The sequence below is a fragment of the Mirounga angustirostris genome, unplaced genomic scaffold, assembly GCF_029215605.1.
Source record: "Mirounga angustirostris isolate CCGP_5_RB_7025 unplaced genomic scaffold, mMirAng1.0.hap1 SCAF_10, whole genome shotgun sequence".
In the NCBI taxonomy this organism is placed as follows: domain Eukaryota; kingdom Metazoa; phylum Chordata; class Mammalia; order Carnivora; family Phocidae; genus Mirounga; species Mirounga angustirostris.
In genome coordinates this window covers 58,787,322-58,812,547 of record NW_026991718.1, presented here as the reverse complement: position 1 = coordinate 58,812,547, position 25,226 = coordinate 58,787,322, and the positions used below count along the sequence as shown (strand labels likewise).

General features: G+C 38.6%; 2 protein-coding genes across 3 annotated transcripts in view; both read left to right on the top strand.

Annotated features, from left to right (window-relative positions):
- COMMD1 (copper metabolism domain containing 1) overlaps positions 1-24,507 on the top strand; it is a 205,029-nt gene extending 180,522 nt beyond the window's left edge. For both annotated transcript variants that reach the window (XM_045884917.3, XM_054509856.2), the window contains one exon: positions 828-24,507. In XM_045884917.3, the coding sequence (XP_045740873.1) occupies positions 828-935 (108 nt within the window). In that variant the 3' untranslated portion in view covers positions 936-24,507. The remainder of the gene's footprint in view (positions 1-827) is intronic.
- B3GNT2 (UDP-GlcNAc:betaGal beta-1,3-N-acetylglucosaminyltransferase 2) overlaps positions 1-25,226 on the top strand; it is a 216,109-nt gene that overhangs the window by 89,002 nt on the left and 101,881 nt on the right. The window lies entirely within an intron of this gene.

Here is a 25,226-nt window from a genome sequence, read left to right as displayed (position 1 = left end):
CTTGGATACATATAGTTTGCCCTTGTCACTTGACACAATGTGGACCAAGGATTTGTACACTGTACATGAAATTTCTGTCACCACACTTCAAAGGCCTTTTTCTTTGATATCTACCTAATCTAGGGTTGATTGATCCCAACAGTGTTTGAAGGGAATGTGTTTATAGAAATCTTGGAGAGTTGGCTTGCAGCAAGTGGAAAGGCCTCAGAAGTGTTTAAGGCTATTTCAAGACCTGGTTATCTTTCAATTATCTGGTTGATGTTTCCCAAGCAACTTGGTCACAACTTGTTAAAATTTCTAGTATAACCACTAAATCCAGGGTAGCTCAATTACCAGACTAACACAGACCCAATCCAAATCCTTCTTCCGTTGTTATGGTGCTATGGAGACAGTATGGACTTTGGAGTCAGCCAGAACTGCGAGTTCACAGTCTGAGTCTGCCTTTTTCTGATTTTGTAATACAGGTTAACCTCTCTGTGCCTCAGCGTCATCATCTATATAACAGCAATACTTAAGTACTTACCTTAAAAATTGTTATGGGATCAAATGTGAGGATAGACAAAAAGAGCTTCTCACATGAGTCATCATGAGAACACCTGACATTTGTATACCTCTTTACCATTTATGAAACACCTCATCAAAGTAGTTTTATTTAGGGAACTAAATGTGTGGATTTTCTTTGCTGGCTAATAGATCATTTAGGTTTTGAGGCCTGAGTTAGACTTGCTAGGTAGGGGGCCCTGGACCTTTGGAACTGGGTCAGGCCAGGTCCACAGCCTTGGCTTTCTTGAGGGTCTCTCATAAAAACGTTCTTTTATGTTTTCCAGGAATCTGAATTTCTGTGTTTGGAATTTGATGAAGTCAAGGTCAATCAACTCCTAAAGAAGCTCTCAGAGGTAGAAGAAAGTATCAGCACACTGATGCAGCCAGCCTAGCTGAAAATGGAGTTGTTGAAGCAAAGGTGTTCATGATCGTTCCCCAGTGACCTGGGGTTTTTGTTGTTGTTTTGTTGTTTTTTTAAAAAATCTTTTCCCCCCATTAGTATTAAATACTCAAATTCAAATCTTGCCTGTCTCTGCTTGCTGGGATTTCTTTCTCTTTCCCTTTCATTCACTCTTACAGTTGTACTACTTGCAGCATGTAGAGGTGCTCATAAAAGCATTTTATTATTTTTTTTAAGATTTTATTTTTAAGTAATCTCTACATCCAGCGTGGGGCTCGAACTCACAACCCTGAGGTCAAGAGTCACATGCTCCACTGACTGAGCCGGCCCGGTGCCCCATCATAAAGGCATTTTAAAAAGAAGGCTTCCAGGACTGTATCCCTAGACTTGAATTCTGTAGGACTAGGTGGAGTCAACTTTAGAAACCCTTGCTATGATGGTTTGTTCCTGGAGTAGGATTTTAGGAATTTATACATGATAAATGATGGAAGAATTAGAAAGAGGGCAAGAAAACATTTTTTTTTTTTTAAGATTTTATTTATTTATTTGACAGAGAGAGACACACAGCGAGAGAGGGAACACAAGCAGGGGGAGTGGGAGAGGGAGAAGCAGGCTCCCCGCAGAGCAGGGAGCCCGATGTGGGACTCGATCCCAGGAACCTGGGATCATGACCTGAGCCGAAGGCAGACGCTTAATGACTGAGCCACCCAAGCACCCAAGAAAACATTTTTAAAAAAGATTTTATTTATTTATTTGGCAGAGAGAGAGCAGGAGAGCTCAAGTAGTGGGAGCGGCAGAGGGAGAAGCAGGCCCCTGTCAAGCAGGGAGCCCAGTGCGGGGCTCGATAATGACCTGAGCTGAAGGCAGTCGCTTAACCAACTGAGCCACCCTGGTGCCCTGGAAGAAAACATTTTATTCATGCAAATACAAGGCTGACCAAAAGCCATGTGTCTTCAACTGAGGCTTAGAGGAGCCTGCCTAACCTAGAAAAGGTTTACTGACCCTGGTAAAACCTGCAGTGCTCCTGGACCTGATTCAGGCATTTGGATTCATCTTCACTAAATCTGGGGGATCTGGTTTGATCCAAACCACTGAGAAACTTGGGCTTTTCTGGAACCTAGAACTAAACGGTCCTTGTCACAAAGGGACTCCCTTCGCTTACCTCAAGTCAGGATTGTATGAAGGGAAAAATGTCTGCTGAGGTCTTTCACATCAGAAAATTTTACTTGGGTCATCGCATAAAACCTCTTCAAGAAAACTAATGTAGGGGCACCTGACTGGCTCAGTCGGTAGAACATGAGACTCTTGATCTTGGGGTTGTGGGTGTAGAAATTAGTTAAAAAATAAATAAAAATTTAAAAAGTTAAAAGAAAGAAAGAAAACTAGTGTAAAAACTAGGTCCTCATAGAGAAGTTATACCAAACACCAAGAATACTCTAAAAGGAGGAAGCTGTCAACCAGTATATTGAGGCCATGGCCCTTGTTTAACAGGTTTTATCGTCTGATACTGACAACATTTAGAAACCCCAGGTACCTTTGAGATGTAATGTGTTCAAAAAATGTAGTTCTCTTGGTCAGTGGTTACACCATATGTCAGTTCTAATGAGTTTATTCTAGGGCAGGAATAAGTTCTCTGCTGTTAAACATTTCCTCCTAAATCAGTTTGCAGACATTTTAGGAACTCTTCCAACACCCAAGCTGAAAATATTGGCTTCCTGTCTGATTAAAACCATCCCAGCAGTTAGCAAACAATGACCAGAAGGTCTTAAATGTAGCCCCTGTGGACCCTTGAGAAAACATCTTGAAACAGTATGGTAAATAGATTCAGAGAAAGCGTGTGGTTTGGCCAAAGAACTATTAAAACTTGCTTTCTGTTTCCAGGGCTACTGTCATGTGATCCAGGAGAATTTAGATAATGTCTTCTACTATAAAATGGAGGAAAAGAGTATCCCAACATATAGTGGGATTCCAGATGTCATTGGAAGGAAGAACTGTAGCTACCACATTAGTATTGACTCACATATCCAGTGAAAGTCTGTGAAAGCCTAAAAGAACAATCCATGGGCTCACAGGGAGAGGAAATCATTGTTGTGGTTTGAAGCTCTGTTGAGGTCATCCTATAAAATTCATAGCCACAAAAGTGGATATAGGCTTTTTATCATAACCCCCAAACCCTAGGTCATTAGAAAATCTGTTAATGTATACTGAGTTTTTCATAATAATAATAATAGTAGTAAAAGAAACTGGTTGCTGAAGGTGGTGCCACACTTAACACTAAACATTTCGGAACACAAGTGGTTTTAGACAGGGCGTGTTTGTGTGTGGTATATTTAGTGGTGATTTTTTAAATACCTGATTTCCAAAGGAATATATGTTTATTATAGTCTATTGTGAGAAATCAGACCACAGTAAGGACAGTTAAATGACCTATCGGCCTAACCTACAGAGACAACAGAAAGAAGGCTGGAACTAGGTGAAGAGTTGCCTTTCCTTAAATAAATTTCTGGAAGTGGAACACATGGTTTTTAAGACTTTGATAGATATTACCAAATAGTTCTCCAGAAATGTTATATCAGTTTGTATAACCTCTAAGAAAGTATGAAAATAAATCACCCCCTTTCTTGCCTAATTGGATAGTATGTTTTTTTTGTTTTGTTTTAATTTTGGGGAACTGACTTGTTTTTGTAAATCTTTGCAAGGGACATTTAAACCAGGAATTCTCCCTGGGAATAGTGCAAGCGTGGAGAAAGGACCAGGGAAGGAGAAAACTGGCATAAGGGTCCCAGCAGATGCCACTAGGTTTCTTACCTTGGTAATCCTAGGTTAAAATCACTTTATTTTGAGTTCAAGAAATGTGGGGTAAAATTAAAATAGGCTTTATCCTGATTTAGGCCTTGCAGAAATTGTCCCTACTTGAGCAATAAGCACTCTAACTTCAGTCTGTTTAGAGACAGTCCAGGCAAGCCAAAATTTGCTTTTATAATAGAGTCAGAAAGAAACTTCAGCATTCAGTAGTTTCATGTTGATAGGAGCAAAGGATTTGGCCTTAATCTCAGGCCTGGCTTTTCTTGGAAGCTCTGGTTTCTATTGGCTTCATCAGGGAAGGCTTAAATTTTACCGTTACAGCCTCCCCTTTCCTTTACTTAACCTCTCTTCCTGTAGTGTTATTTTTTTTTTAATCCTCTTTATTTCACTCATCCTGTCTACCCACCTCCCCTCTGGCAACCACCAATTTGTTCTCTATATTCAAGAGTCTGTCTTTTCCTTGTTCATTTGTTTTATTTTTTAAATTCCACGTATGAGTGAAATCATATGATATTTGTCTTTCTCTGACTTATTTCACTTAGCATTATACTCTCTAGATCCATCCATGTTGCTGCAAATGTCAAGATTTCATTCTCTTAAAAAAAAAAAAGATTTCATTCTCTTTTATGGCTGAATAATATTTTTGTGTGTGTGTGTGTGCGTGCGCATGCGTGTGTGTACCACATCTTCTTTATCCACTTGTATATGGATGGACACTTGAGTTTCTTCCACATCTTGGCTATTGTATATAATGCTGCAGTAAACAAAGAGGTGCATTTATCTTTTTGAATTAATATTTTCTTTGGGTAAATATCCAGTAGTGGAATTACTAGATCATGTGGTAACCTGTTTTTAATTTTTTGAGGAACCTTCATACTGTTTTCCGTAGTGGCTGCACCAATTGGCGTTCTCACCGAAAGTATAGAAGGTTTCCCTTTTCTCCATATTCTTGCCAACATTTGTTATTTCTTGTCTTTTTGATTTTAGCTATTCTGACAAGTGTGAGGTGATATGTCATTGTTGTTTTGATTTGCATTTCCCTGATGATTAACTATGCTGAGTATCTTTTCATAGATCTATTGGTCATTTGTATGTCTTTTTTGGAAAAAATGTCTTTTCAGGTTTTCTGCCCATTTTAGATTATTTGGTGTTTTTTTGTCTTCTTTAATGATGATTCAAAAGGAACTGTAGCACTTAAAAATTTCATTTGACTTAGTCTCTCCCAGATGCAAGAAGGCAGTGAAAAGCAAAGGATGACATTTAGTATCTGAATCTTTAATAGCTGACACGGTGTCAAGCTAACAGTTACTGAAATTCTTTTTTTAGACCTGAGTGAAAATTTGGAAAACAGAATATGTATAGAAATTCAAGGAAATTAAATGATAAACAGATGTTGGAAAATAATGTTTTCTGAAGTACACAATAAATACCTAAACCAGTGAAGAGACAGGATAAGAAGGAAGACTTCTAGAGTCAGCTCAAAAATGATTGGGTATTTTTCTAAAAGAACGGGATGCTGGAAGGGATGGTCTTAGTAGGACAATTGCCCCTTATAACTTTAGCTGTCCCAACTTTCCAGCCAAAATTTTTTCAATATCTTAGATGGTGACTTAGCTAGCAGAAGGGGAAACCCAAACAGAACATAAGTAGTTTGCAAAGTATACAGTTTTTTACCTCAAAATTCGAGAAATAGCATTTTTTTTTTTTTTTTAATCTAAGTTCAGTCAGTTCTCAGTTCTCCCTTACCTGGGGATGGCCATGACTGTCATAGCATCATGACTGAATACAGCACTGAAGTAACTTTTGTTATAAGGGAACCTGCCTAGGCCTGCTTTCTGTCAGGTAAATGGTACGTATATTATCAGAATAAAATACTAAACCTGTATGTGAGCATATAGCAAAATATGAGTATTTATATCATTAACTCACCAAGGACTATAATTAGGCTTTTTGTTTCTCTTTTACCTACCTACTCTTGGCTAGTTTTGTTTTGTTTTGTTTTCTTCTCTTTTCTTGTAGGCTCCATGCCCAATGTGGGGCTTGAACTCAAAACCCTGAGATCAAGAGTTGCATGCTCTACCGACTGAACCAGCCAGGTGCCCCTTGGCTAGATTTCTGTTTCAAATTCTGTTTATTCACAGGAGGAAGTGGGGAAATATGGATTGCACAAGTGCAGGAAGAGATTAAACTGTTAGTTTAAAAAGAAATTTAGGCTAGGGGCGCCTGGGTGGCTCATTCGTTAAGTGTCTGCCTTTGGCTCAGGTTATGATCGCAAGGTCCTGGGTTTGAGCCCGCATCGGGCTCCCTGCTCGGCGGGAAGCCTGCTTCTTCCTCTCCCATTCCCCTTGCTTGTGTTCCCTCTCTCGCTGTGTCTCTCTCTGTCAAATAAATAAAATCTTAAAAAAAAATTTTTTTTAGGCTAAAAAATGAAAATAGTTAAAATCCTTAATACTGTTATTATATTTTTTTACTTTAGAGAAATAAAAATAAATTGGGGAATTTTATGATTCATAAATAGTGGCTGTTTTTAGAATCATGGCTAAGATTTGGCACTGATCTCAAAATGACTGGGAAGCTTTTGGTAGAAGCCATTTTGCCATCTGGCAAACATCTGGACAGATGGGCAGAGGACTTTCACAAGGCCATGGTCGGGAAGAGACCTCAGGGCAGTATCTTCCATTTCCATATTCTATCTGCCAAACCCTCCAAAAGAATATGTGCTTGAAAAAAATACCTGTGTCCTTGCTCAATGTGACAGTTCCTACAGTGATGGCTTTTGTATGCAGATATGACCTACAGGATGTGAGGTCCTGTGTCATTTGCAACCTGCATCCACGTTAGACCTGTTTCTGTGCTGAGGCTGCTGAGGCTCTTTGTAGAGCCTAATAATGTTTCTGATGTTTCTGATGACCTTGGCCTCACTGTCCACTCAATGCCACTCATTCTTGGATGCAATGTGCAAGATGAGTCTGTTGCCACGTGGGGCTTCCTGGCTATCCTCAGTACCCAGGTAGGCAGCAGACTGTCTTTATCCTCCCTAGACAACCATGACCCAAGCTTGCTAAATATACCATAACTCTTGGCCATTACTTCATTGTAACAATGTCTGTAGTGAATTTTGTAGCAGCTACTTCCTCATTAGTATGGTTTTCTCAACATGATCTAGCCATGGTGCCATGGAACAGAGGTCAAAAAAATTTTTTTTAACATTTTAATTATAAAAATAATACATGCTCATTAGGGGGACCCGGGTGGCTCAGTCAGTTAAACACCCAACTCTTGATTTGGGCTCAGGGCCTGATCTCAGGGTCATGAGATTGAGCCCTGTATCAGGTTCTGCACTAGGTGTGGAGTCTGCTTTGGATTCTCTCTCTCCCTGTCCCTCTGTCCCTCCCTTGCTCTCTCTCTAAAAAAAAAAAAAAAAATACTATGGATACATGCTCATTAAAAAATTACTCATAATTTTTTATTTTTTCATAGTTTAATTTTTAAATCAGAGCAAAACTGGAGCAAAACATGATTCTCCCTTGCTTTCTGCTTTAAAAAAGAAAACTCTCTCCTGAGGTGCCTGGCTGGCTCAGTCAGTAGATCATGCAACTCTTGGCCTCAGGGTTGTTAGTCTGAGCCCCACATTGGGTGAAGAGATTACTTAAAAATCTTTAAAAAAAAAATAAAAATAAAAAGTCTCTATCCCTAGAAGTAGTTGTTATAACAGTTTGGTGTGTTTCCTTCCAGATACTTTCTATGCACACAAAAATATATTACTAGTTATACTTTCAAAGCATCATTTTAGAAGGCATTGATCACAGCTGAAAGATACAACAAAAAAGAAAAACACGCTACAGGGAATAAGAGATTAGATGATACAGAAGAATGGATCAGTCATCTGGAAGACATGGTAATGGAAATCTCCGAAGCTGAACAGTAAAAAGAAACAAGAATTTTTAAAAATGAGGATAAGTTTAAGGGACTTCTGGAACAACATCAAGCATAATAACATTTGAATCATAGGGGTCTCAGAGGGAAAAGAGAGAGAAGCAGGCAGAAAACTTACTTGGAGAAATAATAGCTGAAAACTTTTTTGACCTGGGAACAGATATCCAGGTTCGAAAGGCAAAGAGAGTTCCAAACAAGATGAACTGAAAGAGATCCACACCAAAATATATCATAATTAAAATTAAAAAATAAAAGGAATAAGAGAAAAGCAATTAGTTACATATAACGGCTTGTCCATAAGACTATAAGCTAATTTTTCAGCAGGAACTTTGTAGCTAGAAGGGAATGGCACAATATATTCAAAGTACTGAAAGTAAAAAACTTATAACCAAGAATACTCTAACTGGCAAGGTTATCATTCATATTGAAGGGGAGATACAGAGTTTCCCAGATAAGCAAAAGCTAAAAGAGTTTGTTACCACTAAACTGGCTTTACAAGACATACTAAAGGGACTTCTTTAAGCAGAAAAGAAAAGGCTGTAAATAGAAATAAGAAAATATATTTTTTAAAAAATATCACTGATAAAGGCAAACATATAGTAGAGGTAGTGGATCAACCATTTATAAAGCTAGTATGCAAGTTAAAAGATAAAAGTAGTGAAACCAACTATATCTACAATAATTAGTTAAGGGATACACAAAATGAAAAGTTGTAAAGTATGATGTCAAAAACATAAAATGGAGCTAAAATGTAATGCTTTTAGAATGCATTTGAACTTAGATGACCACCAACTTAAAATAGACTGGTATATATAAGGTTGTTTTTTGTGAACTTCATGATAACCACAAGCCTATAATAGATACACAAAAAATAAAAAAGAATCCAAACATAACATTAAAGATAAAATCATTAAATCACAAGGGAAGTGTGCAAGAGAAGATGAAAGGAACAGAGAACTATAAAAACAACCAGAAAACAACAAAATGACAATAAATACATACCTATCAATAATTACTTTAAATGGAAGTGGACTAAATGCTTAAATTGAAAAACAAAGGGTGGCTGAATGGATAAAATACAAGACCCATCTGTATGCTTCCTACAAGAGACTAACTTCAGATCTAAAGACACACAAAGGGTGAAAATGAAAGGATAGAAAAAGATAATCCATGCAAATGGAAATAAAAGTTGGGGTAGCAATACTTTTATCAAACAGACTTTAAAATAAAGCCTATAACAAGAGATAAAGAAGGGCATTGCATAGTGATAAAGGGCTCAATCCATCAAGAAGATAAAACTCTTGTAAATATTTCTGCACCCAGTGAAGGAGCACCTAAATATATAAAGCAAATATTAACAGACAAAAAGGGAGAAATTGACAGTAATACAGTAATAGTATTAACTCTCCACATCTATCAGCAGATCAGACAGAATTGTGAAGGATAGACAGTATGTCTTTGGATCTGGAGGTGGAAAGGAAACACATTTCCAGGAATGTGTGGGGTCACACCTCTTCATAGAAAGGGTCTTTTTTTTTTTTCCTTGGTGGATGTTTACAAACCTGGGTCATACCTGGCTCATCATCTGGAGCTCAGGTTCTTGGTGATGAGCTGTTATAAATCAAGAGCTGAGAAAAGGGAGATGAATGCAGTTATGTTCCCATGGAAGACAAACAAAGCTAAACATAGCCAGAGTAAGAGAACCTTGACTGCTAACAGACATGGGACTGTGCAAGTGAACAAACCCCAGAGCTCACTCTGTCCTTGGGGAATTGAGGCCAGAAACAGTTTCTGTAGCATCCCTAGCAGAGCTGTGGACTCATTCCGACTTGATTGGGAAGGGAGGTGAGGTCTGTTGTTATTGTAAGAGTTGCTTATCTTCCTTCTGAAGAGAACCCCTGGGGCCTAGATTCTAGAAAAGGAAGGGAAATTGAGGAGAATGTTCTTAGGGAGGAAAAATTTTCCTCCACTATTGAAGATTCTTTTGGTTGGTCTAAAAATTAAATTGACATAAGATATTAACAGAAGAAAATAAAATTTAATTATGTATGTATTGGGGTTCCATAAGAATAGGAGGCCCACAGGTGACATCAGGCAATTGAGGCTTATATTGCCATTCTGAATGAAGGAGAATAGGATAGGGGTCTGGGACTTCAAAGGGAAGGAAGACAATTCACAGGAAGATGAAAAAGAGTAAATATGTTTGGTAAACAAATGTTTGCTAGGCCATACAGAAACAGTGGGAACAGGAATTTTAACAGACTTTACCAAGTTCCTTCCTGTCTGCCACCCCTAGTTTATATTATGCTGTGGTTATCTATGGTGATAGCTCCCTTCCTGGAGGAGGTCCTCCATCTAAATTGTTCTAGGCAGTGAGAGGAAGGTCAAAGATTCTTCCTGAACCTTCTGTCTCTTCAAAATAATCAGCCTAAAACGCACATTTTCCTTCCCTACAGTACAGCCTTTGAAACTTCTCCAAGAAGTTCACAGTTTACAAGTTGAGTTGGCAGATTGTTTCATCTTACTGAGTTGGTCCTTTAGTCCTGAGAATAGGTCAGTTCAGTTAAACTCATTTCAGCAGGCTGTGATGCAGGTACACTTCCAAAGTAGGCTTGTGGTTCAAATACTCAGGTATTAAACGAGGCATTTCTAGGGAAATAAAAATAGTGGGTAACGAGTGGAGCAAATTATAAACCAGTTTCTGAGTTGTGATAGCAGCCAATTTAGGAGACTTTTAAATGTCCAGCTCAAGGTATCTTTGGGTGGAGTGAAGGCAGGCAGTGGCAATCTGCTAGATTTTCCTTGGTTGCAAATGAATGCCCCCGATGATCATTCTGAGTGACTACACAACAATTGGCACAAGCATTATCCATACATGAGCGGTTGTAGTGATTTCTCAAAGTTTATAAAGGCATTCATATTCAGTTTATAGGGCTTCAGGGGAAAGGACACTTTTAGTTTTCAATGATTCCAAGTCAGAAGGGCAGAAGGGCAGGTATTTTGGAGGGCTGTAGCCAGACATTAGAAGAAACAAGAGTTCAGGATTTAGTCCAGTTTACAATGAGAATCTAATATCCACAAGGTGTGCCATTGAAACGGTTTTTTTCTCTCAACAGTCACCCTCATTTCTACCAAAGATAGCCTAATTAAGACTAATTTGTTTGCAAACTAAACCTTGTTTCAATAAACTTGGCTTGATTATTTCTACAAGTGCAACAGGAAGAGCAATTGATCATGTAGCTTCTTTTAAATCTACTTTGCTGGGACCTTTCAGAAGGAATCTCCAAATTGTACTTTTTAGCTGCCAAATACTTGTCATTAGACTTTGCCTGCAATACCTATAGCTTTGGGTTACTTTATCTCTTCTCCAGGTCCCCAAAATATCCTGAGGTTCCTGCACCTGCCAGGAAGTGACCTTTTTCACTCACCTGGTAAGGCTGCTGGGAACACTGTAAGCAAGGCATCTGGCTGATACTTCCAAAGGGCTTTATTGGTTCCATTAAGTCAACCTTAGTTTCTTAAAGCTGTCCAGTCGTATATGAATCTATGTACATCTCTCAAATATGACATTACAGTCAAAGCCTAGGTAATATAATCAATGTTTCCAGTTGTGTCATTACAAGAACAGATTCTTATTGAACTTATGCAAAAATATGTTGCCATAAGAGTAAGAATATTCATTAAGAGCTTTTGAATTCTAGAGGGATACAGTAGGGAGAAAAAGATACATGTTTCAGTTCTGCTTGCACAGGTACAATTTACCAAGTTGCTGTAAGGCATAGTTAAAGAGGAAATGTTTCCTTTTATCTGGAAAATTAAAAATTACAGAACAGCACTATTATAAACAGAAATTGATAAAAATTATATTCATTTCCTCAGTTTATTCAGTCCCATATAATTCATTTTTGTTCTTGAACAAGTTCCTGTTTCTCTATTCTAGAAATTTTATCAAGTTCAGATTTATGATCTTAAAGTTATCAGAAATCCAATACAAGCATTTTTGCGGGAACACTTTTGTAAAAGCATTAGAGCAAAAGAATAACTGTCTGTAAATGACAAAAAACTTTAAAATGGCCTGGTTAAAGCTCTGATTAGGGTTCATTACAATGCAATTGACAAGGAAATTTGGTTATTTCTGTGACATACAACATTTTAAGATAATAACTAAAATTATGACTGATGACATGCCAGGACTTATCAGAATTTTTAGGAATTTTATACAATTTCTAGAACACTTACATTAATATTTACCCATACAATATAATTTTAAAAGATTATTCATTTATTTGACAATGTTTTTCATGTAATTTAACATATTAAATAAGCCTAGTTCGTTTAACATCTTTTATAAGGAGAGAGAAAAATCTTGTGGTTTTTCAAGAACGCTCTGAAAAATTCCAGTTATTTTGAGGTTAAAACAGCTTCATTTAAGGTTTAAATTTTGGATAGTTTGTCAAAATGTCAAAAGGGTTTTTTTTTAATGTTATGTTAATCACCGTACATTATGTCATTAGTTTTTGATGTAGTGTTCCATGATTCATTGTTTGCGTATAATACCCAGTGCTCCATTCAGTACGTGCCCTCTTTAATACCCATCACCAGGCTAACCCATCCCCCCACGCCCCTCCCCTCTAGAACCCTCAGTTTGTTTCTCAGAGTCCATAGTCTCTCATGGTTCATCTCCCCCTCCAATGTCCCCCCCCTTCATTTTGCCCTTCCTGCTATCTTCTTTTTTTTTTTTTTTAAATATATAATGTATTATTTGTTTCAGAGGTACAGGTCTGTGATTCAACAGTCTTATACAATTCACAGCGCTCACCATAGCACATACCCTCCCCAGTGTCTATCACCCAGCCACCCCATCCCTCCCACCCCTCACCACTCCAGCAACCCTCAGTTTGTTTCCTGAGATTAAGAATTCCTCATATCAATGAGATCATATGATACACGTCTTTCTCTGATTGACTTATTTCACTCAGCATAATACCCTCCAGTTCCATCCACGTCATTGCAAATGGCAAGATTTCATTCCTTTTGATGGCTGCGTAATATTCCTGTGTGTGTGTGTATGTGTGTGTATACCACATCTTCTTTATCCATTCATCTGTCAATGGACATCTTGGCTCTTTCCATAGTTTGGCTATTGTGGACATTGCTGCTATAAACATTGGGGTGCATGTACCCCTTTGGATCCCTACATTTGTATCTTTGGGGTATATACCCAGTAGTGCAATTGCTGGGTCGTGTGGTAGCTCTGTTTTCAACTTTTTGAGGAACCTCCATACTGTTTTCCAGAGTGGCTGCACCAGCTTGAATTTCCACCGAGAGTGTAGGAGGGTTCCCCTTTCTCTGCATCCCCGCCAACATCTGTCGTTTCCTAACTTGTTAATTTTAGCCATTCTGACTGGTGTGAGGTGGTATCTCATTGAGGTTTTGATTTGGATTTCCCTGATGCCGAGCGATGTTGAGCACTTTTTCATGAGTCTGTTGGCCATTTGGATGTCTTCTTTGGAAAAAGGTCTGTTCATGTCTTCTGCCCATTTCTTGATTGGATCATTTGTTCTTTGGGTGTTGAGTTTGATAAGTTCTTTTTTTTTTTTTTAAGTTTGATAAGTTCTTTATAGATTTTGGATATTAGCCCTTTATCTGATATGTCATTTGCAAATATCTTCTCCCATTCTGTCAGTTGTCTTTTGGTTTTGTTGACTATTTCTTTTGCTGTGCAAAAGCTTTTTATCCTGATGAAGTCCCAATAGTTCATTTTTGCCTTTGCTTCCCTTGCCTTTAGCAATGTTTCTAGGAAGAAGTTGCTGCGGCTGAGGTCAAAGAGGTTGCTGCCTGTGTTCTCCTTTAGGACGTTGATGGACTCCTGTCTCACACTGAGGTCTTTCAACCATTTTGAGTCTATTTTTGTGTGTGGTGTAAGGAAATGGTTCAGTTTCATTCTTCTGCATGTGGCTGTCCAATTTTCCCAACACCATTTGTTGAAGAGACTTTTTTCCATTGGACATTCTTTCCTGCTTTGTCAAAGATTAGTTGACCATAGAGTTGAGGGTCCATTTCTGGGCTCTCTATTCTGTTCCATTGATCTATGTGTCTGTTTTTGTGCCAGCACCGTACTGTCTTGATGATTACAGCTTTGTAGTAGAGCTTGAAGTCCGGAATTGTGATGCCACCAGCTTTACTTTTCTTTTTTTTTTTTTTTTAAAGATTTTATTTATTTATTTATTTGAGACAGAGAGAATGAGAGACAGAGAGCATGAGAGAGAGGAGGGTCAGAGGGAGAAGCAGACTCCCTGCCGAGCAGGGAGCCCGATGCGGGACTCGATCCCGGGACTCCGGGATCATGACCTGAGCCGAAGGCAGTTGCTTAACCAACTGAGCCACCCAGGCGCCCTACTTTTCTTTTTCAACATTCCTCTGGCTATTCGGGGTCTTTTCCGGTTCCATACAAATTTTAGGATTATTTGTTCCATTTCTTTGAAAAAAGAGGATGGTATTTTGATGGGGATTGCATTGAATGTGTAGATTGCTCTAGGTAGCATTGACATCTTCACAATATTTGTTCTTCCAATCCATGAGCATGGGACATTTTTCCATTTCTTTGTGTCTTCCTCAATTTCTTTCATGAGTATTTTATAGTTTTCTGAATACAGATCCTTTGCCTCTTTGGTTAGATTTATTCCTAGGTATCTTATGGTTTTGGGTGCGATTGTAAATGGGATCGACTCCTTAATTTCTCTTTCTTCTGTCTTGTTGTTGGTGTATAGGAATGCCACTGATTTCTGTGCATTGATTTTATATCCTGCCACTTTACTGAATTCCTGTATGAGTTCTAGCAGTTTTGGGGTGGAGGCTTTTGGGTTTTCCACATGAAGTATCATATCATCTGCAAAGAGTGAGAGTTTGACTTCTTCCTTGCTGATTCGGATGCCTTTTATTTCTTTTTGTTGTCTGAATGCTGTGGCTAGGACTTCTAATACTATGTTGAATAGCAGTGGTGATAGTGGACATCCCTGCCATGTTCCTGACCTTAGGGGGAGAGCTCTGTTTTTCCCCATTGAGAATGATATTTGCTGTGGGTTTTTCATAGATGGCTTTTATGATACTGAGGTATGCACCCTCTGTCCCTACACTCTGAAGGGTTTTGATCAAGAAAGGATGCTGTACTTTGTCAAATGCTTTTTCTGCATCTATTGAGAGGATCATATGGTTCTTGTTCTTTCTTTTATTAATGTATTGTATCACATTGATTGATTTGCGGATGTTGAACCAACCTTGCAGCTCAGGGATAAATCCCACTTGGTTGTGGTGAATAATCCTTTTAATGGACTGTTGGATCCTATTGGCTAGTATTTTGGTGTTCATCAAGGATATTGGTCTGTAATTCCCCTTTTTGATGGGGTCTTTGTCTGGTTTGGGGATCAAGGTAATGCTGGCCTCATAGAACAAGTTTGGAAGTTTTCCTTCCATTTCTATTTTTTGGAACAGTTTCAGAAGATTAGGTATTAATTCTTCTTTAAGTGTTTGGTAGCATTCCCCTGGGAAGCCATCTGGTCCTGGGCTTTTGTTTGTTGGGAGATTTTTGATGACTGCTTCAATTTCCTTAGTGGTTATGGGTCTGTTCAGGTTTTCTATTTCTTCCTGGTTCAGTTTTGGTGTTTATACATCTCTAGGAATGCATCCATTTCTTCCAAATTATCTAATTTGCTGGCATATAGTTGCTCATAATATGTTCTTATAATTGTTTGTATTTCTTTAGTGTTGGTTGTAATCTCTCCTCTTTCATTCATGATTTTATTTATTTGGGTCATTTCTCTTCTCTTTCTGATAAGTCTGTCCAAGGGTTTATCAGTCTTGTTAATTCTTTCAGAGAACCAGCTGCTAGTGTCATTGATCTGTTCTACTGTTCTTTTGGTTTCTATTTCATTGATTTCTGTTCTGATCTTTATTATTTCTCTTCTCCTTCTGCATTTAGGCTTTATTTGCTGTTCTTTCTCCAGCTCCTTTAGGTGTAAGGTTAGGTTGTATATTTGAGACCTTTCTTGTTTCTTGAGAAAGGCTTGTATTGGTATATACTTTCCTCTTAGGACTGCCTTTGCTGCAATGTCAAAAAGGTTTTAAAACACTTCGCCATATAGGATCAGAGATCACTGTGAAACATTACCTAGTTATCCGCTTAACCATGGTGACAAAGACTTTGCAGACAAACACAGAAAATTAAATGATCATAAAAAGGAAAAACTTAGCTCTTTCCATATTGAGAAGATTCTATTTTCTTAAGTAATCCAAGGCCTGATAAAGACAACATGAAGCACAGGACCTTATTTTGATAAAATACAGAATATTTGTTTTCTAGACAGATTACACTAAGAGCAAAGAAAAACCCTTTATAATCTCTTAATATCAAGAGCAGACCAATAGTTTAAGAAGACCATCCTTTGAACAGAGAGAAAAACCAAATTTTAATTTTGCACCAGCTTACTTTTGATGTTAAAACTCATTTACTTAAATTCATTCCAATGTTAGGCAGTCTCCACCATAGGTAAAATTTGTCTCTGAAGATTCATTTTCCATAAGCCTATAACTTTCTTTTCTACATTCAGATTTTGTCCCTTTTTCTTTCTTATAACCAGATTTGCTTTAGGACAAATTTACTTTCCCTTAACAAAAACATCTCAATACCTCATAACTTATCTTACCCAAAACATATGCAAATTTCCTTGTATACAGAGTTTCCCTTATTATTTCTAGTAGTGTCAATCACATATATTAGAATTCTTAACTCATAGAAACTTTAGTTTCTAGTGAAAATGAAGTAGTAAGCAATTGTGAATTGTCTATTACACCAGCACTCTTTAGATTGGCATATTTTTTTCTAATATATTTTATAATTTCTAGAAACTTGCTTCATAATACAGTCTTTCATCTTAACACAAGACATGTTTACCAACAAACACAATATTTTTTGTTGCTCTGTATTAGTGTTAAAAAATATTCAACTAGGGGTGCATGGGTGGCTCAGTTGGTTAAGCGACTGCCTTCGGCTCAGGTCATGATCCTGGAGTCCCTGGATCGAGTCCCGCATCGGGCTCCCTGCTCAGCAAGGAGCCTGCTTCTCCCTCTAACCCTCCCCCCTCTCATGTACTCTCTCTCTCTCATTCTCGCTCTCTCAAATAAATAAATAAATCTTTAAAAAAAAAATTCAACTAAGTAAATTTGAAGATCCAATTGGCAAGATTCATGAATTGAGTAGCATTCTTTTTACCAACTAGAAAGGAGCTCCAAGTATCTGTAAAATGGAAGGCTTTCACAGGCAGAAAGGGCAGTAATTAATGTTCAGTATTTTATCTTATTTGGAAATGATTTGGATACTTAATGAGTTTCACTTACTGTTTAATTTAACTAAGCAAAATTTTAAAGTTTCAGGTTCCCAAAAAGATTTTGGAAACTTTTTAGCTACACATACCATAAAACAAAAAAAATTTTTTTAAGATTTTACTTATTTACTGAAGACAGAGAGTGACAGAGATAATGAGAGAGAGCACAAGTGGGGAGGAGAGGGAGAAGCAGGCTCCCCACTGAGCAGAGAGCCCAGTGCACGGGGCTCAATCCCAGGACCCTGGGATCATAACCTAAGCCACAGGCAGACGTGTAACGGAGCCACCCAGGCACCCAAAACAAACATTTTTTTAGCTAATCTCTAACCCCTGTGAGGCTTGAACTCATGACCCTGAGATCAAGAGTTGCATGCTGTATTGACTGAGCCAGCCAGACACCCCCCGTAAAACATAATTTTTGCTAAAAAGTTCACTGAAAAACTCTTAACTCATTTACACCTATTTGAATCATTTGCTCTCAACAATTATGTTTAGATTACCTATGAAAATTTCATGAGACATTAGACAAAATCAGCCACCATTCAAAGTTAGAGATAACATGAACTTATTTGATTCAGAAACCCAGATAGAATAAAAAGTTGTGTGTCTGTATTATATTCAATCTTGGTAAGTCTAAGACATGTCTATTTTAATCAAACCAGCCACCTTAAATTAGCTTTTTTTTTTTTTTTTTAATTTTTTTTTATTCTTATGTTAATCCCCTTACATTACAACATTAGTTTTAGATGAAGTGTTCCATGATTCATTGTTTGTGCACAACACCCAGTGCTCCATGCAGAATGTGCCCTCCTAAATACCCACCACCAGGCTAACCCATCCTCCCACCCCCCTCCCCTCTAGAACCCTGTTTGTTTTTCAGAGTCCATCATCTCTCATGGTTCGTCTACCCCTCCGATTTCCCCCACTTCATTCTTCCCCTCCCGCTACCTTCTTCTTCTTCTTCTTTTTTTTTTTTCTTAACATATATTGCATTTTAAATTAGCTTTAATACTGAATATTTTCCTATATCATGTGAACCTGAAATTCATTTGGATTAAGTTTCTATCTTATTTTTGAGAATTTTTATGAATACTAAAGTTATATAAGCCCTTTTCTTTAAGCTAATCAAATGAATTCTTTTTTCAGATTAATTTTGGCAATACCATTGGAGGTAGAAAAACACCATATCTAGAGCATACAGAAATAGACATACATATCGACAAATACAGAGATCTTATAGCTTCTCTTTTAAAACAATATAAAACTCACTACGTTATAAGTAACAGTTGGAATAATTTAAGTTTACTTGCTCAGATGCCCTAAGGTTTCTTACTATTTCTGGAGAAGACTTTTAAGATTTGTATTTGTTCCTGAAAGTAATTTTGAAGAGGCTGTGGTCTAGAGTCTTAGCCCTTTTTTGCAGTTTGTGTTTTTAAAAGGCTTCATTTTCTTTTCTTTCTTTCTTTCTTTTTTTTTCTTTAGTCTTAGGCAAGTGTGGGTGTTGTTTTAGATACCTCCTGAGGTGTTTATATTTCAAAGACATGGTAAGATTTGTATCTTTAAGGGACAGAGAAAGAATGCAAGTTTCTCCAAGAGAGACTCGGTTTTCTAAGGCCAATAATTTGCGAGTTATTTGAGATAAATAGGGGAGGTTTTAGGATTGGTAAAAAAAAAAAAAAAAGGAGTAGATGGATGTTTGATTGCCTCTAGAGTTGCATTTTTTTAGTTTTGCAAAGATTTGTAAGATAAGGACAGTTGCAAAAAAAAGAAGTTAAGGACAGTTGCTCTCATTTTTTTTCTTTTCTTCTTACATGCAGGACAGTTGTATTTCCAGTGTCCTGATTTTTTTTTTACAGTATCTGCAAATGTCTGAAGGCAAATAGGAAGGGGTCTGAGTGGACTTTGATTTTTGTTCTAAGTTCTGTTCTTTGATCTTGTTAAGGGAGTCCCTAAGGCTAGCTGTGATACCAATAAGACAGTGAGAGATCTCTAAAAAGAATTTTTTTCTTTCAAATATAGCCAATTTAGAGGATCCATCATCTGGCCATTGACAAGTAGGATCTTATATTAGTCTCAATAGTGACTTAAACCAATAAGCCTTTTTATGGCTTAACCATGGATCAAAGAGGCATTCCCAAAGGAGAGTGCAAAAATGGAGCCCTCACAAGATCCAGAAAGTTTACTCCCAAAATTAGCCTAAGAAAGATCTAGCCACAAATGGAATGCAACCCACGTTTCTTTCTGGCCAAATTAGTGACAAGGAAGGTTGAGGTGACAAAAGCCCCTTAGGGACCAGAACCCCTTATGACAAATTCCTCTGAGAGCTGGCACAGTTGGACAGACAATGCTGACTATTAGAGCCACAGCCTATTGGGCTGCTTACCAGATGCATGCTGGTATGTGCATCCTCCAGTTGGCAGAGACCAGAGAGAATATTCTCATTGGTTATAAAGCTAAGCTTTCAAGACAGAAGATGAGAGGAAAGCCTAGTCAGACCTATGGTTTTCCATACCTATGACAAATGACCCAAAAGACAGAGGCAGGGCACTTGGGTGGCTCAGTTGGTTAAGTGACTGCCTTTGGTTCAGGTCATGATCCTGGAGTCCCAGGATCGAGTCCCACATTGGGCTCCCTGCTCAGTGGGGAGTGTGCTTCTCCCTCTGACCCTCCCCTCTCTCACCTCTCTCAAATAATAATATAAAAAATATAAAATTCTTAAAAAAAAAAAAGACAGGGGTGCCTGGGTGGCTCAGTCGGTTAAGCGTCTGACTTTGGCTTAGGTCATGATCTCAGAGTCCTGGGATTGAGACCCATGTCGGGCTCCCTTCTCAGTGGGGAGTCTGCTTCTCCTTCTCCCTTTGCCCCTCCCCTGGCTTGTGCTCTCTTTCAAATAAATAAATAAAATCTTAAAAAAAAAAAAGAGGCGAAAGAAAACAGTGACCATCTCCGAGAGGAAAAGGATCGATTGAAAAAGAGTACTCGTAACATATTTTTACCAAAATTGCTATACCCAATGACCTAGTTTCACACATATTTTTTCCTGCTAATTTAAATTTAGATAAAGAAAAAGCCTCTCACCACTCTCACTTTCATTAGACCCTGCAGGCAGAGATCCAGGAAACCGAGGTAGTAAGAATTCTTATATTCTACCAACTTTTTGTCAGAAATCCCAGGATCTTTCAGCTATAGCAGTCCCAGGGTGAGTAACGTCCAGTCAGTTAAAGTTTATCCTGTGAACTATTCCAAATGCTGGAAAGGAAAATTTTTACTTTACCCTTCAAGATTCTTTTGCCTGGTCTAAGAATTAAATTGACTTGAGACACATTAACAAGAGAAAATCAAATTTAATTCCTTACCTATAGGGGCTCCAAAGGAATATGATGTTCACAGGCAGTCAGGCAATTGAGGCTTTTATGGCACCCAGAGCTAAGGAGAAAGAGGTAGGGGTCTGGTACTTCAAAGGGAAGGAAGACAATTCACAGGAAGATGAAAAAGAGTAAGTATGTTTGGTAAACAAATGTTCACTGCACCATAAAGAAACAGGACACAGGAATTTTAACAAATAGACTTTGCCAAGTTCCTCCCTGACCACCACCCAGGTTCATTTTATGCTGTGGTTATCTAGGGTGGTAACTCTCTTCCTAGAGGAGATCCTCTATCTAAATCGTTTTAGGCAGTTAGGGGGAAGGACAAAGGTTCTTCCTGAGCCTTCTGTTTCTTAAAAATAATCAGCCTAAAATAATCCATATGCCAAAGAGACAAATTTTGGGGGTGGCAAATTTTCTCCCCTACAACATAAAAAAAGAACTTTACAAGATTCATGTTCATGTCCCCCAGTCAGTTTGTAGGAAGGAATGAGGGTTCTTTAAAAAAATCCCCATCTGCCCTGTCCCTCAAAATAGAGTTCAGTTGTGGAAGACTTAAAGGGGGTGAAGGTAATCAATACAAAACTGAACTTTGCCAAAAGGGTTTGTATTTGCTGTTAACCAATATCAGCCAAAGAATGGCACAAGAAGGCAGAAGGGCCATGTAACATTTTTTTCTTCCCTGGAGCCCCAATCTGACTTGGATTGGCTGGCCAGGTCAGAGGATAGAGGTGAGGTGCTAAATCCTCTGGGCACAGAAGGACCACTGACTTTGGACCTCATACACCGAGAAGGTGCCTGTCTTCAGATCCCCTCTGAGCTGAAAGAAGGCAAATAACTTCATAGGTTACTATATGGTCCATTAAACTATAGAAATAGCCATTTGCCAGTTAGTGTACCACCACTTCAAATATGTCCTATAGAGAATTTAGGGAAAAATCTTTTCCCCCAGTATCAGGAAGTAAATAAATAAATAAATAGTAAACAATAAGTAAGTAAATAATAATAACCAACTAGATAATCTGGATCCAGGAGCATCTACGTGAGAAAGCTATCAGATGCACCCAATTCCACCCAATTGCCAAGACAGGTGGGAAAAGCTGATCCTTCTCTTCATTGATGCTTATGCATGTAATTTTAGTAAATAGAGAAGGATAATGTGAAAGTTTAACAAATAGCCTCCTTCCCTCTCCCTGTACACATAGGGAACAGTTGAATAAAAGCTAAGGGAATTTGATTCTGAAGGTCCCTGAAGAGCTGGAGAAATCTCTTCCCTGGGGATCCGATCCCGGAAGAATCAACTTGCAGCTCCTGTGGGCAAGCAGCTGGGGAACCAATGCTGGAGGGGCAAGACCCAGCAAGTCCCTGTTGCCTTATGGGAGTCCCAGGACAGAAGTGGTTGCAGTGCATCACACCAGGCCCATTCCTTATCGATCAAATACTACACCTAGTTTTGCACCCGGAAATTTGACCAATTAACTGTGTGCATGGTTTGTTGAGCTAGTTTCAGGAGACACACAGTGATTAAACGTTTGTCCTTCCCTTCCATTTTTTAAATCTTATATTGGAGAAGGACTGAAGATTGCTGGTGATTTGTTCCATTTCTCACTCTTAACATTGCCAGGTGCGAAATCACTTAGCTGTTCAGAATTAAACACATGCTCCCAGCTAAACTTCAAAGCTTCTTGAGAGATTTAAAATTTTTTGACTATCAAAAGCATCACCATAGTTATAGGAAAAATCAGTACTCTATGGTATTTCTTTACTTTCATAGTATTTTTTTTTTTTTTAAAGACTTCATTTGACAGAGAGAGACACAGCAAGAGAGGGAACACAAGTGAGGGAGAGGGAGAAGCAGGCTTCCCGCTGAGCAGGGAGCCCGATGTGGGGCTCAATCCCAGGACCCTGGGATCATGACCTGAGCCGAAGGCAGACGCTTAACAACTGAGCCACCCAGGCGTCCCGTTTCATAGTATTTTAAATTATAAATGCAGAGAAGGGATGAGAATCCTAATCTTCTCAGTGCTTTTCAGAGGCCATTAGGGGTCTTAATCAGACTAGATATGCCACAAAGTTACCAGAATGCCCTGGGTAGGGGGACAAGTGTAGGGCTGCCCAAGAGGCCTGGACCACTAAAGGGGGGATTGAATGCCAGGAGTAGGAGGGTGCCTCCCATTCCAGGAGCTCAGAACCCTGATCTTGGATTTGGTTGGCAGCTTATGGACATATCTATCTACAAGGAGTTGTTTTGTTTTAGTTTTAACTTTATGCAAATAACACATAGATACATTGCCCTTGAAAAGCATTTAATGCTTACAAATTAAGACTAAAGTCCCCTATGACCAATACCATCTATCCTGGTTTCCTCCTCTTCCCAAGCAGTAACCTCTATGGCCACTTTAAGTGTAAATCCTTCCAGTTTTTTAATCATTTTTACCTACTTAAAATATATGCCCATATTTATGGTATTGTTTTATATATTTCTGTGACATAAGTACAATCATACTGTATGTTTTCATGTCCTGCAAGTTGCTTTTATCCTCAACATGTCTTGAGACTTACAAATTAGTACTGCAGAGACCACCAACCTACGAAACGGGTCTAGAGAATATTTCAAAGTGGAAACATCTTAGCTACAGAATATGCTGAAAGAAATGTCATCTGAATTTCCCTTATCTGATCAGGATAGAGTTTTACTAGAGTCAGCAACCAGCATTCTCCCCTACCAACCCATTGATTCTTGAGTCAAGGAGGCATTGACCTTGGGTGCTGGGACATTCCAAAAAAAATGTAAACAGGTCTCACCAGAACCTTCCATCCTTTGAAGCCCAAATGCTGCAGTGAAAAGCTTTGCACGTGCCCCTCTGTATATATGTATAAAGATATCTTACAAAACAGGAATTGCTGGGGCACCTGGGTGGCTCAGTTAGTTAAGTGACCAGCTCTTGATTTCAGCTCAGGTCTTTTTTTTTTTTTTTTTTAAAGATTTTATTTATTTATTTGAGAGAGAGAGAATGAGAGATGGGGAGCATGAGAGGGAGGAGGGTCAGAGGGAGCAGCAGACTCCCTGCTGAGCAGGGAGCCCGATGCGGGACTCCATCCCGGGACTCCAGGATCATGACCTGAGCCGAAGGCAGTCGCTTAACCAACTGAGCCACCCAGGCGCCCGCTCAGGTCTTGATCTCAGGGTCATGAGTTCAAATCCTGTGTTGGGCTTCACACTGGGAGTGGAGCCTACTTAAAACAAACCCACCAGGAATTGCTATATCATGGGTTACGTGCCTTTTAGACTCTAGACACTAGTAAACAGAGTGTAGAATGTGATAAATGTTTAGCAACTAGTCTTCTAAAAAGGGGGATAAGGACTGAATTGTAGCATTTGCTCATTTCCATTGTGTAAGTTTTCCCGCCATGGCTGATTTCAAACTACTAATGTGACATTAGTAAACTTGGAATTGGGAAGAGATATGTACAATCAGTTCTTGCAAGCTGGTGTGAGTCTAGCACAGTTCCCAGAATCCCTCAAACTCAGGATGCAAAGAGATATTGGCAAATAGCCCTCTAAAGTAGCCCAACCAACTTATACTTTCACAAGCAGTGTATGAAAGTATCTCAATATAAACACACTTTTTGCCAGTATAATTAGTCAAAAATAATGTTTCATTTTGCCTTGCATTTTCTCAGTCATCAGTGAGGTTGAGCATCTTTTCTTTGCTATTTTTATTTCTTCTTCTGTGAAATGGTCCATATCTTTTGCCTGTTTTTCTTTTGAGTTGTTTGCCTTTTTCTTATTGATTTGTAGCAACCCTTGACATAGTCTGGAAACATCCATCAAAGGAGTTTTCAGTCTATTCTAGACAATGAAATTGGAAGAATATTTCCAAATTTTATTGAGCACCTGCTATATGAATATACCCATCAAGGACTGGAACTGAGAGAGAACAGTACACATTGTGTACATCAAACTCTGTATGTACTTGTTTAACATTGTGGTAAGGTCAATTGAACACACACGTGCATACCAGCAATACTAATAAAAAGTAATTACTATGAAAAAAATAAATTGTATTTTGGTTCAGTCAGCCTACTTGTCATTTTTTTTTCCACAAGCATCTTATCAATTCTCACTTCTCTTGGGGTCATGTAGGTCACTGGACTTTTTTCTTGAGGGAATACACACACTAGCACTTCCTATTCTCACTGAAGTCTCTTCTGAGCCTTCCTGTGAGGCCTCATCCTGCATCTACCTTTCACTGTTGGCCCTGAACTGAAAAGGTGGAGTGCTTTTCTCCCAGGCTGTTTCTCCCTAGTGGCTGTGCCATCAGCTTGCTGTCCTCTAGGATAAACTAAGAACTCACAATTTTTCTCTGGGGTTGACAGTTCCCAGAATCCCTCAAATGTAGGATACAGGAGATAGCCGGTTCTTATAAAGGCAAGGCTGTGTAAGTAGGAGGAAACAAAATAGAGGTGTCACCTTAGATGGGAATGGCTATCTGCAAAATGCAATTTTGACTGCCTCTAATTTGCTGCTCAGGGTGTTTTCATACTTGAACCAGACATCAAAAGTTTTAAGTTGAAAGGATATTGAAATAGTACCAGGTGATGATGCAGATGTTAGGGAGGGCAACTCCTGAATTTCTCAATTCCCTGGCATTCTTGCCCTTCCTCCCTTTCCCCACCACAATGCCCAGTACTGGTTTCAGTGAATTCTGAAAGAGGATTTTGGTTCTTTGAATTTGTACCAAGCTGCAAACAGTAGCTTTGGCAACATGTCAGGATAGCAGTGGTTCTTAACCA